The 12,559-nt window shown below is 47.7% G+C and overlaps 1 protein-coding gene across 1 annotated transcript in view; it reads right to left on the bottom strand.

The window, feature by feature from the left end:
* Positions 1 to 270: 270 nt before the first annotated feature.
* The window catches only part of IL6R (interleukin 6 receptor), a 52,493-nt gene continuing 40,204 nt past the window's right edge, over positions 271 to 12,559 (bottom strand). Inside the window, exons 9-10 of the mRNA XM_032464159.1 lie at positions 9,584 to 9,677; positions 271 to 4,171 (exon numbers count right to left, since the gene is read on the bottom strand). Of these exons, the coding sequence (XP_032320050.1) occupies positions 3,925 to 4,171; positions 9,584 to 9,677 (341 nt within the window). The 3' untranslated portion in view covers positions 271 to 3,924. The remainder of the gene's footprint in view (positions 4,172 to 9,583; positions 9,678 to 12,559) is intronic.

The following is a 12,559-nucleotide window of genomic DNA, read 5'->3' on the forward strand; positions in this document are numbered from 1 at the left end:
GCAGAAGTACCCACACCCCTTCCAGAAACCCCAGAGCTCATGTGGGGAAATACTTTCATAATTAAAGTCTTCTGAGAAATTGCTACTTATTTCTCAAACTTACCTGATTCCTCTTTCCGAGGTAATCTGATCCTGTATTAAGGAGAAGCTCACCCCAAAATGGTCCTACTTAATTTTAAGCCCATCATTCCTCACTCCTTTTCCCTCATTAATCACACAAGTCTTTCCTTTAAATGTCCTGGGTGCCCAAGCATAATTACCTCTCAAGCATATTTTTAGAAATTCTTTATTTCAAAGATTTACAATGTTCACTTTAAAGGCAAAATAGCTAGTAAAAAGAAACAACAACACTGAAAAACATCATACTGACCCTTTGCCCCATATACAAACATTAGCCTTTGGTATTTGCTTTAAGGTGATTAGATTTAAAAAAATAAAAACAAAACCTAAAACTATTATTTCTCTCTCAAAAAAAAAAAGTAAAGTTGAGGTATTCTATTTAACGATATGTGAACTCCATCCAAATATGGTTTCTCTATTAATTAACAGCCTGGCTACATGCTGTTCCAATCCTTTCTTTCTGAAGTAGATCTGCTTTTGAGCATATGTTCATACAACTGACAACATTCCTTAATAATCATTAAGGTTGCCATAGAAACTCGCTGGCGCCGGGGCCAGGCCACACCGAGGACATGATGCTGGAAGGACCTTTAGGGGACGCTCAGGAGTGTCTGGCACGGACCCTGAGCCAGCTGGCCTCCCTTCCAGCAACAGCCCCACTGCCAACGGCTGCACGGGAAGGCTGGGAGCCAGGCTTATGCTCCAAAGAACCACCAATTGTCCCTGCTTCTCCAAATGAAGATAAATTTCTCACCGGCTCTACCTGGAGTTGACCGTCAGACTCCTCCCCAACTAATCTTAAGTGCCGTTGATGAAGCGATATAGCTCAGCACCAAAGCAGTCAAGAAAGACATTCCCGAACTTTCTGCAGGAGACCCACAAACCATGACCACTCCCAGCCAGCCCCACTGAGCTCTTTTCACCATCAGGTGGGCTCCCAACTGGTGCCAGCAGCAGATTCCACACCTTGTAATGGTGTGTCATTCCCCCAGGGACAGCAGGGAAATGGCAGAGACTCAGGGGGAGCCCAGAGACTGGCAAACAAACCACAAGGGCAAGGCTCCAACAGGGCAGAGAGCTCTCAGAGTTACCAAAGTCTTTGCAGACATATTCAATGCTACCTCCTTGACATTGAAAAAAAATTTTTTTTTCATTAATGCTACGAGAATTAATGACCACTTTAATTTAGACCTTGATCTAACATATTTTCAACTTTTCCTACCCAGCAGGATAAGTTGATCATCTTTAATAAAAATTGAGCCAACATTCCCCATCTGGCTGTGTAACGATCACTACAGGCATTAGGTAAGTAGCCTCACTGTTGAGAATAAAAGGCAGTGCGTATGCTGCAGAAACAGAGGTGAGGGTGGATGACCCATGGATTGAAACACACATTCATGACCAGAGATTCGAGGATAGAGAAAGCTTAGGGTGTATCCCTGTGTACACTGAGCAAGTCCTCCAACCCAGAGAAGACAAATATTTTTCCTTCATTTATACTAGCTTATAAAAAACAAAGGGGGGTAGAGCCCTCTTCAATATGAAAAAAAAAAAAAAGCAGTTCCGTTACAATAATAATGAAAGCAATAACAATTTGAAGATCAAAGCTGCCTAGCTCTTAGCAATCATGAGCTATCTGGATTTCACATCTTCCACTAGCACGGCTCTGCTTGGCTCTGCTAATATCACACATGGGTAAAACTCTGTCAAGAGGTAAAGAACCGTGGGCACAGAACCATTCTTTCTTGCAGATTCTCATTTTTTATATTTCCCTTTAACAGCATTTTTGCTGTTCTCAATCAAGGAAACTTTAGAGAAAACAAAATAAAACCGCCTGCCTTTTGTCAAGTTAAGATTAGTTGCTAAAACAGCAACAGGACCTGAAATTTACAGACAAAGCCAGCAATGAAAATCAGTGTCTGTCCAATGTTGCAACAGTGTGAACCCGACAAACAGCAAGTAAAACGTGGTCGTTTCCACCCTTTTGCCACTTGTCTAGTGCTGGTGGTTGTTTTTTCTAAAAGGGGAGACTGCTAGAAAAGTTTTGTGGTCTGGTAAAATTTGGGTGGTGATTACATGACAGATTTTAATCACAGCTTCATCCTGGGACCTCCCATGATACTTGAGGGTACGTGTTTGGGTAACCACTAACATCACTGAATTTTCAAAGCCTGGACAGGAAAGTGAGCTGAACTGGTTAGCCCAGTGTCACGGCTAGACATTTAGTCGGCGCTTCATGACTAGCTGAACTGAATCACATTCAAGGAACTAACTAAAAGAGGAAGGCACCAAGGTTAGGGATTTTTTTTTTTTTTTTTTTTTTTTTTTTAATGAACCTCTTCTGATAACCGAGGGCTCCTGGCTTTCAGGGTTGGGGATTTTCAGCTGACCTGCTTGGTAATCGTGGGAGGCTGGCTTCCCAGCACATGACTGTTGGGCACGGTTTCCTTCTCCACCGCCTGGGGGAGTAGTAACAAGCTGCTTTTCCGCTAACTTAGAGAAGACATAGTCTTTTTTTTTTTTTTTCCTCCCTTCACTTTTTAAGGCAAAAATAAAATTTAGAATGAAACCAGCCTCTTCTCTAATAGGGGAAAATCTTTTTTTTTTCTCCTCCTTTTTCACTTGACTCAGTTTTGTGCTAAACAAAGTTATGATGTTTTTCCCCCAGGTTATTTATATACTGGCTCTTCCACCCTCTAAAGATAAAATAGTCAACAGTTCTTTAAAAAACCAAATTAAAGTACATTCTTGCCAGGTTCTTTTGTCTTTTCACATAAATATTATCTTCCCCAGTTACTCAGGCTCAGTTGAAAACAAAATAAACAGCTGGAGTAAGGCAGTTTTGATTCCACCCCTGGCGTCCCCCCCTGATGCTAGCTCTCCTCTTGGAGGGCAGGGTGGGGAGGACGGAGAATGTTGGTTTGCAGAGCCCGCCGTCCCCCTCGCGATGCTGCTGCAGAGAAGCATGGAGGCCCTGTCCCCAATCCCCTCCTTCCTCTTGGCTCCTCTCCTGAAGTCCTGGGATCCAAAGAGGGAAATCGAGCCAGTGCAGTTGCTTCTGGATTCAGCAAGTGCCCAGGACAGTCATTCACATTTAGGAACAGGCTAGTGAGGAACTAATCATAATTTCATTTCAAACCATCAGACCCTGAGATACTGTTTACCCCACTTAGCAGCTTGTCTTCAGATGTGGGGAGGAAAGGTAGGTGAGACCTTCCCCCAGCCTCGGTGGTTTAAGAAAAGCCATCCTCAGGCCTAGAAAAGCTGAACTGTGAAGGCACTTGGGTTTCAAGAATTTGAGCTGGCAGATGAAGCTGTGTGGTGGGCCAGTGGGGAGGCACCTAGGGAAGTGTTTGGCTGGAAATCCGTCCCACCTGCCTGAGGGTGCAGCCCCTGAAGATGCGTCCAGGTGCACGGGCGGCTGGCAGCCTGTCCACCCCAAGTTTGGGGGCATCCGAGGCCTCTGCAGCAGCCCGGCTCTGCCTACCTGAGTGTCCAGTAGAGTCTTGACACCCTTCTCTTGATGAGGGCCTGAGTTCATTCTAACCCCTGTAAGCAGGGCATTTGGGGAGGGGTGGTTCAAAAGCCCAACCACCTCTTCCTTCTGATCAGACGCAGCAAACCTTTTCACCAAGGCGTAGAACCTCCTGGGAGGCCCTTCTGGAAAGGTGAAGCCCGGGGCCCTGTGCACCTGAGATGAGCTGGAACGGCAGTGAGGAGCGTCTTTTGCTAAGGCAGCTTGTGCTTCGTCACCCGCACAGTGCAGCGGGGCCGACGCCCGCCCGCCCGGCGCCGCCCGGCCGGCTATCTGGGGAAGAAGTAGTCTCTGTTGCTGACATCGTAAGGGCTCTGCGGGCCCCGGGCATCTGGTCGGCTGTGCCCTGAGGTGTTGTCAGACCCGAGGCTGCTGGGGGACACGGGTGGGGAGATGAGGGGGACGAGCACGGGGGTGGGCTTGGGCCTCTCGGGGACCAGCTGTCCCAGCGAGTACGGCGGGTGCATGCTCGTCTTGCCTTCTTTCAGAGCCTGCAGCTTCCCCGTCTTCTTGAACCTTCACACAGACACACAAAGACAAACCACACAAATGCTGAGTTCCCTCTGTGACCAACCAGAGGAAAATACCAAGAGCTGGCTGCCCTGGTGGCCTGGCATTGCCGGGTTTCAGCTCCAAAGAGTGAGCACTATTTATTCATCAACTGCTTCATTTTTTTTTTAAATCAAGCAATTTTATTTTTTAAATTTTGTTGGGAGGGGTTAATTAGGTTTATTTCTTTCTTTATTTTAATGGAGGTGCTGGGGATTGAACCCAGGACCTCGTGCGTGCCGAGCATGCACTCTACCACTGAGCTATACCCTCCCCCCTCGTCAACTGCTTTTTGTCACCAGGAATTACACAATCCTCGGAAGAGTTAGGGGTTTCAAAAACACCCCAAGAGAGTGGGGAGGGTACAGCTCAGTGGTAGAGTGCATGCTTGGCCCGCACGAGGTCCTGGGTTCAATCCCCAGCACCTCCATTAAATAAATAAATAAACCTAATTAACCTCCCGCAAAAGCAACAACAAAATATACACCCCAAGAGAATAAGTATGTATTGTTGGTCCAATTTACCACTGGGGAAACTAAGGCTTTGAGTGTCCCTTTATAGCACCGGCAACTTAATTTGTTCTGTCCCCAAGGGTGCCCACAGGGACACATCATCAGTCCCAAATCCATTTACTTAAAAAAAGAATATTCTTTCAGCAGGGAAGGAAAATGGGCCTCCAGGTCAAATTAAGGCTAGCCAGAGGCAGATAATTGGCAACTGCCCTAAACAGCAGGGAAAGGGCTGTGCAGCTCCCTCTACAGCCTGTCTCTTCCTCCAATATTCCCACTGTCCCCAGTTCTCCCTCCACCTCTGGGTCCCCTCCCACCATGCTGGAAGGTTCTCACAAATTCAGCCGTGGGCACCACTTGGGCACAAGTGACTCATCTGACAGGAAAGTCGATGTTAAACAGGAAGAAGATAGACATCTCTCTGATCACAGCTTCGTTCAAACTGCTTCACTCTGGGCCCAAACCCAGGGCTCAGTAAGTGAGAAGAGTCACTTGACAGCCCAAAGAAAGATGAGATGGTGATAACGATCTTCAAAGGTACAGTCAGGTCTCCTCCCTGAAGGGGCCCGTCAGCCGGGCCGGGGCAGCACATCTCCCCCATCCTGCTCCCCACGTTGTCACCTCCTAACTGATTGCCCCCTGACCCCAAAGTGGGAGCAAGGTGGTCTCCCTCAGTTCCACCAAATGTCAGCTACTCCAGGAAGAGCTGGGAGGGAAGAGGGGAAACCAATGTCAAAAACAAGGTTTGGGGATTTTCCTTGGGTTTCTTTTTATATCGACAGGCTATTCCTGTCCTTGTTATGATAAATAATTGATAGTTGGCTCCAAATCTACCATTGGCTCTTAGCCTGTTGTCCAAGTGGAATAAACAATCTGCAGAATGTTACTTGGGCTCGCCATCCAGGCACTGCACAGGAAGGGAACACAGCAGGGATGCTTACTGGAGCTGCGCGGGGTCCCTGGGTGGAATCCTCCTCCCTCATAAGAGAACTGAGGACAGAGTCAGTACACTCTGGATTTCAAAATATTCAGACTCTCTGACCCAAGAATTCCATTTCTGGGAATATACCCTCAGGAAAGGGCACAGATATGGAAAAAGCTTTATGCATAAAGATGTTCAACACATTATTGTTTATAAAAGCAAAACAACAATCCAAATGCCCAGTAATAGGCTGGATAAATGAACTTGGGCATATCCACCTAATGGAGGAGTCTGTAGCTAATGAAGGTGAGGTTTACAAAGCATTTGTAATAATGGGAAGATGTGCTCATGTTATAACTAATGCTAAATTTAAAAGGCAGGATTCAGAGTTGTGGATACAGAATAATCAAGGCTACATAAAAACAAACAAAGAACTACGCAGAGGAGAAAGGCTCAGAGGAAATTCATCTAAATAGAAAGTGTTGTTGATCTGGGTGTCGATGGCATGGATGTGTTCACTCTGGAAATTCATGTCGCTGTACACTTACGACATCTGCACTTTTCTATGTGTCTGTTAGGCTTCGATCACATGTACATTTTAAAAATTAACAGTGGCTGTCTTTGCATGTGTGAATTTTTCCCCTTCTAGTCAGTATTTAGCAAATAATCATATATCACAAATTTTAAGTATCTTTTGACGTTATTTAACCAATATGGAAAGCAGTCTCTGTCTTCAGTTTTTTTCAAAGCAACTGGATGGGTAATTGAGAAAGAGGAACCTTCCTTCTTTTGAAATATTTTGAAGAGTGAATGAGACCTTTTCTGCAAATCACTAAGCTCCAAGGGGCGTTTGAAACCAGGAGCCTGGGGTGCATCCATACCTGGCATTGCCCTGTCCTGGGCAGGGGTCTGAGCAGGGGCTGGGGGCTGGGGAGGATGCAGGGCAGGAGGAAGGAACAAATTGCTGAGCTGTCTGACTTCACTTGCACTTTTCACCTATTTTACATACTTGGGCTTCATAATGTTTTGTTTAAAGATAAGGCAAGGTTCTGGGTGGGAGGGAAATAGCTCTGGTAGAGCACATGCTTGGCTTGCATGAGGGCCTGGGTTCAATCCCAGTACCTTCATTAAAAATTTTTTTTAATTTTTAAAAAAGGTTTTTAAAAAGATAAGGTTCTACAGCTGAAAGAATTAAAAAATAAAAAGCCACTCATGACAACCCTTAACCATGGAGGTGGGAGAGCGTGATTTTAAAATACTAAAATGAGACAATAAATTCAATACAAAATGATTTGAATCACAGACATACGCATAGGAAGTTCTCACCTAATGGTGGTAGCCATTCCAGATAAATGTGCAGGAAAGGAATGCTCTGCTATGAGAATCCTATTTTCCCAGTGCCAGAAGCAGGAGGGCACAGGGAGTTGGGTGGGGAGAACTGGCCCCTATAAGTTACAATATCCACTTAAGAAGATGGTACAGCTTTTTCAATAGCACATTTAAAGTTTTAAAAATTACTACTGATATTGCTGGAAAAATATTTAGGAAAACACTGTTTTGCTTTGCTTGAGACACAAAATAAATGTACTAAAAATAAAAATGTGATGTCACAGACTGGTGGGCTGTACTCCCACCGTCTCTCACGTTCTATCTGTGTCATCCGGCCACCCAGTGTTCCAAGTGGCCCAGCCATTCTGGCACCCCAGGCTCCCACTGCATCTCCACATTTATACTCTTTTCTTGACATGGGGGACTTTGGGAGTAGAGGTTTTGTTCATTGCTTGAAATAACTGGCCTCTTTCCAAATAAATTTGCCTTATTCAGGAGAAAATGGAAATTCATCAGGCTAGGAAATAAATTACTGTTATGTTCTCTCTGCACAGGGCACAGTGCCTTTGGGGACTCTGGTTGTGTAGCAACCAGCCATTGTACAAGCACCAACAGCACATTAGCAGACTAGCTCTGTGATGAATGCTGTGGCCGGTTCCCAGCCTAACGTCCCTCTCTTAGTGGTTAACAGCACACCAAGATGGCGCCACTTGTTAATGGGGCTACTGGCCAACAGTGGACTGATAGGACCAACTGGGCCCACTTCTTAGGTGACAGCAGGCTAGCATGGTGGGCAGGGACTCTCAGCACATGAGTTCTAGTCCTGTCTCTGCTATTAACAAGTTGTGTCCTTGGGCAAGTCTGCTTGCCTCTCAGGGCTATTTCCTCATTTGCAAAATTAAAGTGTTCGACTAAGTGACCCCTAAGATGCTATCCAAAAAGCACGAGATTTGGGTTTGGATCTTGGCCTTACCCTTACTAGCTGTAATCACACCATCTCTTTCAGCTTTATTTCCTCATCTGTCAAGTGGAAATCATGAGATTTACTCTATAGGGTCCGTGGTGGGTTATGAGAAAGGTCTTCTGAAGCCCTAATGATCTAGAAACACAGAAGTATGTGCCTGAGGTGAGGCAAGGAATCCCTCAGAAGGCAGTAGGAAGACCTCTGAAAGCTGGCATGGCCCCTCTCTGGCCCAAAGGGATGGAAGACAGTGAGTTCTCAGCTCTTCCAAGGAGTTACTTCCACTTGTTCAGAACCTTATCTTCTGCACACCCTTTGGACAGCTTGCTCACTACTTTATTGGAAAATCAAAGCAAAAACAACCCTGAACACAATTTAAGTTGTCATCTTAATGAGCCTCCAACCCAGACCACGTGGTAGTTGAGCTATTTCAGGGTCACTGTGAGACTCCAACGAGCTAATGTGTAGAAAGTTCTCTGCCAAGGTCTTACCCCTCCTTCCTAAACACCCTCAAAGACCACCTCTCACAATCACCAGCTGGAGTCCCTGAAAGTTACATACAAGGGAAGAGACAGGAAGAACAGAGTGACGTTTCTCCTCTTCTTGTATTATCATTGTAATTAACCACCATCCAAAGTCAGGGCCCAGCCTGATTGGTTTTTGGGCTTTAGCATATGCAAAATTGCCAGTTCCCGCAGTAAAATCGTGAACATTGGACATTTTCTTTGTTGTCCATTCACTGGGAGCACTGTTAGGCGATTCCTCTGCCAACTTGGGGACGAATGACAAAACAAATGACCGAATAGAGAGAGACTAGGATGAAATAGGCATGGTGCTACCATGACCAGGACACCAACTGAGCCCTCACCCGTGGTGGTTCCGCCCCATGACCGGGGGAGGGCACCAGGACAGAGCAGTTAAAGGTGACCCGCTAGGTCTGCTGGTTTTGAAACATGGAATATTCACAAAGAGGTCTGGCCAGGCACCTCCGAGTTACCTGTGCACATGTCTCTGATGTGGTGCGTCTCACACTTGAGTCATTTTAGGATGTGGTTCTTGGCGGAGAGGAAGGGTCGCTTTCATGTTGCAGTCCCAGGGCCCAAGGTGTTTCTTCAGTGTCTAACATGCACTTTCTCCCTCTGGTTTTCACAACCGGGTTTTTCTGCACTTCTCCTCCTTCTCAGCTCCTCCCTCCCAGCCCCTTTCTCAGCTCCTCCTCTACACAACTTTCAACGTTGGGACCCTGGAATTCCACAGGTTCTGTGGACAGCCTTATCCCCATCCTCTCCCAGGGCCCCAGCTACCACCTGCATGCTGACAACGATCTGCATTGTGTTTCCAGCTTGGGGTTTCCCCAGTAGTACCAACATGTAATCATCACTTTTCACTCAGTTGTTCCTCCTCCAGGGTTTCTCATCTTAGTGGATGACACTCACCCTCTGCCTGATGGCTTAAGCCAGAAACTTGCAGGTCAGACTTGACTCTTCCCTCTCTCCTCCACTCTTCTCATCTAAGCTGTCTTCAAATCTTGTCAATCCTACCTCTAAAATGTATTTTGAATCCACTCCTAGCTCCCCAATGCCGTCCCACCATCCCAGCAGAGACAAAGCTAGATGAGAAACAGGAGGACCACAGGGCCACCCTCGGACCCATCTCACCGGAGGACGAGGGCGATGCAGAGGAGCGTTCCGAAGGCCAGGCTCCCTCCAGCCACTAGGAATGCAGGCAGTGGTACCGAAGTAGACTCTTGCACTAGGGAAAAAAAGGAGAAAGTAGAGGAGCAGGAGGAAGAGGAACAGAAGAAAAGAAGAGAAAAAAACCACTCAGCTGGTGCTGTCAAAACCTCAAAAGAACCTCAGCCCTGGCAGGAGGAAACAGCGCTGTGTCAACCAGCAGGCCCCTTGATGGTTCGCCAGTTTTCTGGCAACTTGAGAAGAGTTGCCCCCCGCAGACTCTGACAGATCCCAGGATGCCACCACTTGGCGAGAGGTACACCGCAAGCTCAGAGCTTCGGAGCTCCTGCGGCCAGCCACAGACTCCCACTCACTTTCAGGGAGGCTTTGCTAGTGGCGTTCAGCCTGCCCCACAAGGCACCGAGGGAGGCTTGGGGGACCTGGCCAGGGCAGCTCCACGGAGGACGACGCCAGCGGGGCTCAGGCGCTCTAAATCAAGTATTTGGGAGCAGCTTTCTCCATTGGGGTAGCCCTTCTCGCCCGTCTCCCGACTTGGTGCTCAAGCCCCAGCCGTATGAACATTCCATCTTCCTCACGCCATGTTCTCTCTCCTCCCAGACCTCTTCACACTTTCCCTCTCCTCCAGAATGCTCGTCCCACCTTCACAGCATGCCTGTGCTGTCCAGTCCCTACTTGGCCTTTGGGTCTCACCCAAGGTGATGTCATTTCCTTTGAGAACTGATCCTGCTCCTTGCTGGCTACGTGCCCCTCCTGGTTACTCCTGCAGCTCCCCCTGAATCTGAGCTCCCCGAAAGCGGGGACCACATGCATCTTTTTCTTACACTCTTACACTCCCAACTGCTCACACGTGCCCTGCACAAGGCAGGCTCACCAAAATATTTAGTTGAATGAATGGAAACCCAAACTAGCTTCAGAAGCAGCCATGTCCTCCCACAGAAAGCTCCTCCCAAGGCTGCCAGAGAGACAGCCCAGGCTGGACAGAGGGTACATCTACGCAAAACCATCATCCTCTGGGAACACAGATGCTTGCAGTCTCATGGACTTGGCATTCAGGCTCTTCTGCCCCAAGTGGTACCCACTGCTGATGAAGATGGTACCTGCCAACACTTCAGGGGCCCTAGTGGATACAGACTTTGTCTTGAGCCCCGACTGGCAGTGGGCACTGACCACAAAGAGGTCTCTCCCAGTATGTCCTACGTCTCTTGGCAGAGACAACTATTTTCATACTTGGCTTACTCATTTACTAATGTTTCGTCATCCTTTGTATTTGTTCCTTCCTTCAGTCAACAAATATTGAGTGTCTGTCGTGTGCCAGCCTTTGTTCTAAGCCTTGAAAATACAGACAATAGGATGACAGAAAAGCTCCTGGCTTCTGGGATCTTACGCTCCAATCAAGGGAGACAAACAAATAAGTACATAATATGATGTCAGTAGTGACAAAGGCAACGATGAAAAACAAATCACAGGAAAGAAGCAGAGTGACAATAGGGGGTTCTGTCAGATTGCGTGGTCGAGAAAGGCCTCCCTGGGAACGGGGCAGTTGAGCAGAGGCCTGGATGTATAAAGGTGCTGGTCAAATGGAGGTCAAGGGAAGAGGCATTCAGGCAGAGCAAAGAGCAAGTACAAAGGCCATGAGGTCGAGCGTGTGTGGAAGAGCAAGGAGGGCAGCGCGAGCGAGAGTGAGAATGGAGGAGGCGAGGTCTAAAGACTGGGGGCCTGACCCCATGCAGACTGGAGCCTTTCTTAGGTCTTTGGCTTTTACTCTGGAGGAGATGGTGTTGAACCAAGGAGAGCTTGGATTTGTGTTTTCAGAGGCATTCTAGCTGTTGGCTGGAAAAGGTTCTTTTGGGAGTTAAGATGAAAGGCCAGCAGACCGGCAGGCAGATCCTCAAGTCCTACAGGAGGAGGGACAGCAGCAGCTGGACCAGGTGTTGGCAACAGAGGGGGTGAGAAGGGGTCAGCTCCTGGACATGCCTCAAGGTGAAGGAGGATTAATAAAATGGCCACACTTAGGCTAACAGGGTGCTTATTCTTATGCTTACCCTCAAAAACGGTCAACTGACCTGACTGACCGGTTGCTACTCACAGCTCCAGGCCCACTGTTCAAACTGAAGCTGTTGACCTTACTGTGTCTACCTTATTCCAGTAACCAAAAGCTATAATCATGCTTGGTCTCTGAGTCAATCTCCAGGGAGAAGGTCACAGAGCTGTAACCTTACAAAGTAGGCTGAATACCAAGAAGACTTGAGTGCTTACAAGATAAAGAGATCTAAGCGCTGGCCTGTGCAGAACTGGTCACCTGGAGGCATCATGACGTCATTCTAAGTCTTCTGATGAGAAAATGATTCTGTTGATGGTTATCGATGTTTTATTGTTTGAGCGATGGCTATATACCCACCCCACCCCATCCCCGAGGTGGGGTCACAGTGTTGAAGGCATCAGCGTGCTGTGAGTCCCCTTTGCCCAACAGAATAATAAAGCTGCCTCTTTTGTTCTAAGCTCCAAGGCCCGGTCTCTGAGTTATCTGGCTCGTCAGGGACGGGGGCGATCTTTTGGCAACAAATTCATGGCGCCCACACGAGGAACAAACCACCCTCCTTTCTAAGAGGGGCTTCAGGTTCCACCCTACTGCCAGGTCAACAAGGTTCAAACGACTGCCCCTCCGGGCCGACGGGAGGGACAGCAGAGAATGGGGCCCAGTGCCTGCCAGGGCCCCTTTTGCTCTGGGGAGCCCTTCGCCCCTTGCCCTTCCACCAGTCCGCGGACCGCAGTCGCCCGAACTAACTCCTTGGAGGAAGAAAAGATGGCTGTTTCTTCTGAAGCATCGCAGGCCTAGGGTAAGTTCCCATGACGACCGAGGCCCCTCAATCGCCTTGAGAGTTCTCTAATTAGACAAGCAGGGAACTCTCATTTGCATTTGAAATTGGTACCCATTTGTAA

The sequence above is a fragment of the Camelus ferus genome, chromosome 21 (genome assembly GCF_009834535.1).
Source record: "Camelus ferus isolate YT-003-E chromosome 21, BCGSAC_Cfer_1.0, whole genome shotgun sequence".
NCBI classification, from domain to species: Eukaryota; Metazoa; Chordata; class Mammalia; order Artiodactyla; family Camelidae; genus Camelus; species Camelus ferus.